Source organism: Polistes canadensis, unplaced genomic scaffold, assembly GCF_001313835.1.
Source record: "Polistes canadensis isolate GaletaPanama2010 unplaced genomic scaffold, ASM131383v1 scaffold_435, whole genome shotgun sequence".
Classification (NCBI taxonomy): Eukaryota; Metazoa; Arthropoda; class Insecta; order Hymenoptera; family Vespidae; genus Polistes; species Polistes canadensis.
In genome coordinates, this window is record NW_014569982.1 from 1 (window position 1) to 4,010 (window position 4,010).

Below are 4,010 nucleotides of genomic sequence, written 5' to 3' on the forward strand. Positions count from 1 at the left end.
GATATTCTATAAATGGCTGTATTGTATTGTAAAATTAAAGGCACAGTATACAATAAACTTTATTGTCGTAGGACGTTTGAATCTTTTCTATTTTTTTGTTGTTCTTTCTATTAATTTTTATGAAACACAGCGTTAGATGTGCGAAATATTACATGCGTTTCTGAGATTTGTTATTTCGCATACTCTTAGCTACGTTTTTCCATTTTATCGATCTATTTTCTTTTATCTACTAAGTTTTTTATTTATAAAAAAATAACTACATTAGATATTTTTATTAATTGCATCGTCTGAGGTATATGGTTTCTGTAAATACGTCACTAAAATATGATATCTGTCTAACACACTATACTCTTGTTGACATTTGTCAGCTTTATTCGTAAATAGAATTTTTTTGCTTGTTATTTCGCGTATCAGAATGTCTTCGAATTCTTCTTTGTAATTATCTGGTATTCTCGAAATGAATGGATTAACAGCGAGCGCGTGTCCTGTAATTACAAACAACGTCATCATTAAATACAAATTCATTTTATCATATTTCATATTTCACTTTTCGGGGAATGTTGAAAAATTGATTGCTTTTATTATTTACTTTTCAAACTTTGAATATTTTGATAGATGAAGCTCTTTTCACGTTTACTGCAATGGAGAACATTGAATCCGGTCTCCTCTAGCATGGATCTCAATGCACCTCTCGAATCGTTGCAATAATGAAAGTACGGGATGTATTTATGTGCATCCTGAAATGTAGAGTTTGTTTTCACGAGTTTAAGTGTTTAAAGATTACAATGATTATTGTATTAGAAAAATTAAAATATCACTTACGTGTTATTGTTAAATTTGTTCGTCAAGTTGAACTTAATATGATCGATGTTAGATTATTGGTTCTTTTATACTCTTTAATAATTTATTAATTAAATGTGCAATTGTGTATTAAGATTACGTATAGAATTATACGCGGAAATATTATTTTCATTTTGCATTTGTTTGAATTCGAATTTTTTAACACGTACAAGATAAATTATAATTATTAAGAATAATTTCGTATTAAAATTTAATTAATTTGATAAAGAATAATATTTTCGACATATATTTTTATTCGTTCTGAAAGTTTTTCTTCGAATTCTTGGAAAAGATATTAAGTTAGCGATAGTAGGACAGCGGATGCAATAATGATAAATTTATAGAAAAAAAAAATTCAGATATAGACACATACACATGCATAAAAATATTAATACGATACCTGCATATACGGTTGATACCGTGGATTTTCGTGTATTCTGACGTAAGCATCGAAGCCATCGTTGTATGCGAGGAACATAATCAATGCCTTGCCACCAGGTCGAAGTAATTTGAAGATATTCTCGAAGGCAAGCCTAAGTACGTAAGCGAAAGATCTATCTCGATAATAATCTCGGGAAATTTGTTTTTTTGTTCATCTTTGAAAGTTTTTAGAGTATATAGAGTACCGCGTATTTTGACACCAATGAAGACAATAAAATGAAACAACATTTTCGTAACGTTCTATTTGCTCCTCTGGCAAATTCAAAGTTTCGATGTCCAGATGAAGAAAGGATAAGCGTAAATTGTTGCAATAATTTGTTTTTGCGTGTTCCAACATGGCATTAGATATATCTGCACCTGTAAAAGATATTAAGAAAATCTATTTTTTCCTTTATTGACAATGTTCATGAACAATAAATCATCGGAACATGATGAAGAAATCGATAAATGGAATCAGTTAATGGTCTTACCGATTATCACGGATTCTTGTGGCAATCTTGGTAAGATCAATTCGGTGGTAACAAGTCCAGGGCCGCAACCAATATCGATGCATTGTCCATACATTTCTCCTAATTCCTTGTTGAATTCCTCTACGATCTCTAAAGTATCGCGGTATTGAAATTTGCTTGCATTCAAGTATTCATTGACTTTCTCCATCTTAAGATCATATACACCTAAGAGGTACACTTTGATTAAATGATAATTGATCTTTTTCTTTTTTTATCAATGCACATAAATATCAACTCTTAATATACAGTCGTGTATATGACTTCAATATGATGCCCGCGAACTTTCTCACTACTGACTTTTCGAGCAGAGTTTCGTTTTTATATTCGGCGACTCCCCTACACAAGAGAACAACTTTCTTGTTCTCCTTCTTCTTCTTCCTTACCTCTCCCCGTTTTACCCGTTTCATTTGATTTCATTTTTTTCCCACTCTATTACTTCTTTTTCCCTAAAACCACACTCTTCCCCTACTTCTATCGTGCCTACCTCAACATCCAAATTCTTTCCTCTGACTTTAGCCATGTCTCGAGGAGAGAGTAGAAGCAGAAGACGAAGAAGAAGAAGTAGAAGGAAAAAAAGTAAGAGGAGAAAAAGTATAAGACCTACAGGACCATGCGGACCTTGTTGAGTCAATGACCGAGCCCCGAAACTCGACTCTTCTTTCGATGGAAATATTTACCAGAATTAACCCGAAATATTTCTCAACCCGTATAATGTTTCATGTCAACAAAATATTGTCTCGCATTTGTTTTTTATCTATGATCGTTGGACTTCTGATTATCATCCTAGACCCGTCATAATCAATTTTGACCTTTTTTTGGATAAGCGATAACACTGGCGCCTTTCTATGATACCAGCAATTTTCTCTGTCGATTTCATGATACTTGTAATTGACCCTTTCCATTTCGTCAGCCTAATTTTCCATATTCGAATGGGGTGAAGGGTTATCTTATAAGAACTTCTTAAGAAAAATTAAAGTTTGACCTTCAAGTATATTAGATCACTAAGTGTTCTATTACTCCGATTATATATTTTCAATTCGAAAAATTGTGGATTAGATACTTATTAATGACCTTATATATAATCACTAAAATTTGTCTCGTCGAATTTTTTTTCAAGTTATCTTAACGATCGCGAAAGAAATGTCACGATTCGTTGTTGCTAGATTGGATTGTCTTAGATTGGAGGGTGTCCTGTGGCGAACGTGGAACACCTTGAACATTTCGATCAAGTGGATCTCTGGTGTATAGTTAGGAGCTCTAAATAATATGAGATCCAAAGACGAAAGGGGGAAACTGGTTGTGACCAAGCGGTCTAAAGTAGAGTGGGCCAACTTGGTTTGATCCGATTTTTACCATACCTTCGCGAATTCCTTTACTACGACCTTAAGGAATATTATTCAAAATAAACCATTTGATTATTTATTATGAACAATTTAAAAAACAACAATTTCATCAGGTGTATACATTTTTTAATCTTCATATTCTTCTTCGTATCGATTAGATCGATCTATTCGTTAGATTTATCGATATATGCGAAAGCGTGTAGAGGAACGCGTTCACCTAAAGCACGTTCCATTATATCGATGATAATAGAGGTGAAATCCTATCAAGCAATTCGAACCCTTGAAGCGTTCTTATCTTTCGTTCGCATGTATTTGCCTTTCGGACAGCAGCGTATTTGAATATGCGTCGGCACACTCCATACACTTTCCTGTATTATATAGAGGATGCTTTCCTAATCAAACATTCGTATCTCACATATACATACGTATATACATAAATACCATGGGGATGAATTGTTATGTCAACCCTCTTCCTTTTTTTTTCTTTTTTTCTTTTTTCTTTTTTCTTTTTTCTTTTTTCTTTTTTTTTTTTACCGAGTATGAAATTGTTATTTTAAAATAGAAAATAATTTGTCTAATTTTGAATTTAATTATAATCCAGGTATCCCTTTCTACCAGAATTTATAGAAAGAGAGAGTAGGAGGAAGAGAGGAAAATAAACGCATGGAAAGTGTTGACCATGAGAGAAGGATTATATATAGGATGAGGGGTGAAAGTGAAGAGAAATCGATTTGCGAGAGAAAGATAGATTAGATGGAACAAAAAATTCATATAATATAATGATCGATTAAAGATAGTAATGCGTTGGAATAGTTAGAGATAAAAGATACGGAGTGAATGTTTAATACACATTTTTTTTTCTCCCTTTTTCTTTTTT

The 4,010-nt window shown here is 32.5% G+C and overlaps 1 protein-coding gene across 1 annotated transcript; it reads right to left on the minus strand.

Moving 5' to 3' along the window:
* Positions 1-4: 4 nt before the first annotated feature.
* On the minus strand, positions 5-2,103 carry LOC106792460 (juvenile hormone acid O-methyltransferase). The gene is made up of 5 exons (XM_014758888.1): positions 1,752-2,103; positions 1,467-1,638; positions 1,241-1,373; positions 590-737; positions 5-485 (listed from the first exon to the last, which is right to left on the minus strand). The coding sequence occupies exons 1-5, from the start codon at positions 1,936-1,938 to the stop codon at positions 262-264; spliced, it is 864 nt and encodes a 287-aa protein (XP_014614374.1). The 5' UTR covers positions 1,939-2,103; the 3' UTR covers positions 5-261.
* Between the last annotated feature and the right edge of the window lie 1,907 nt (positions 2,104-4,010).

Coding starts and splice junctions, on each gene's coding strand:
- LOC106792460 (XM_014758888.1), bottom strand. CDS start 1,938: ATGGAGAAAGTCAATGAATACTTGAATGCAAGCAAATTTCAATACCGC. Junction 1,639..1,751: donor ACAAGAATCCGTGATAATCG/GTAAGACCATTA, acceptor TATCTTTTACAG/GTGCAGATATATCTAATGCC. Junction 1,374..1,466: donor CATTGGTGTCAAAATACGCG/GTACTCTATATA, acceptor TTACGTACTTAG/GCTTGCCTTCGAGAATATCT.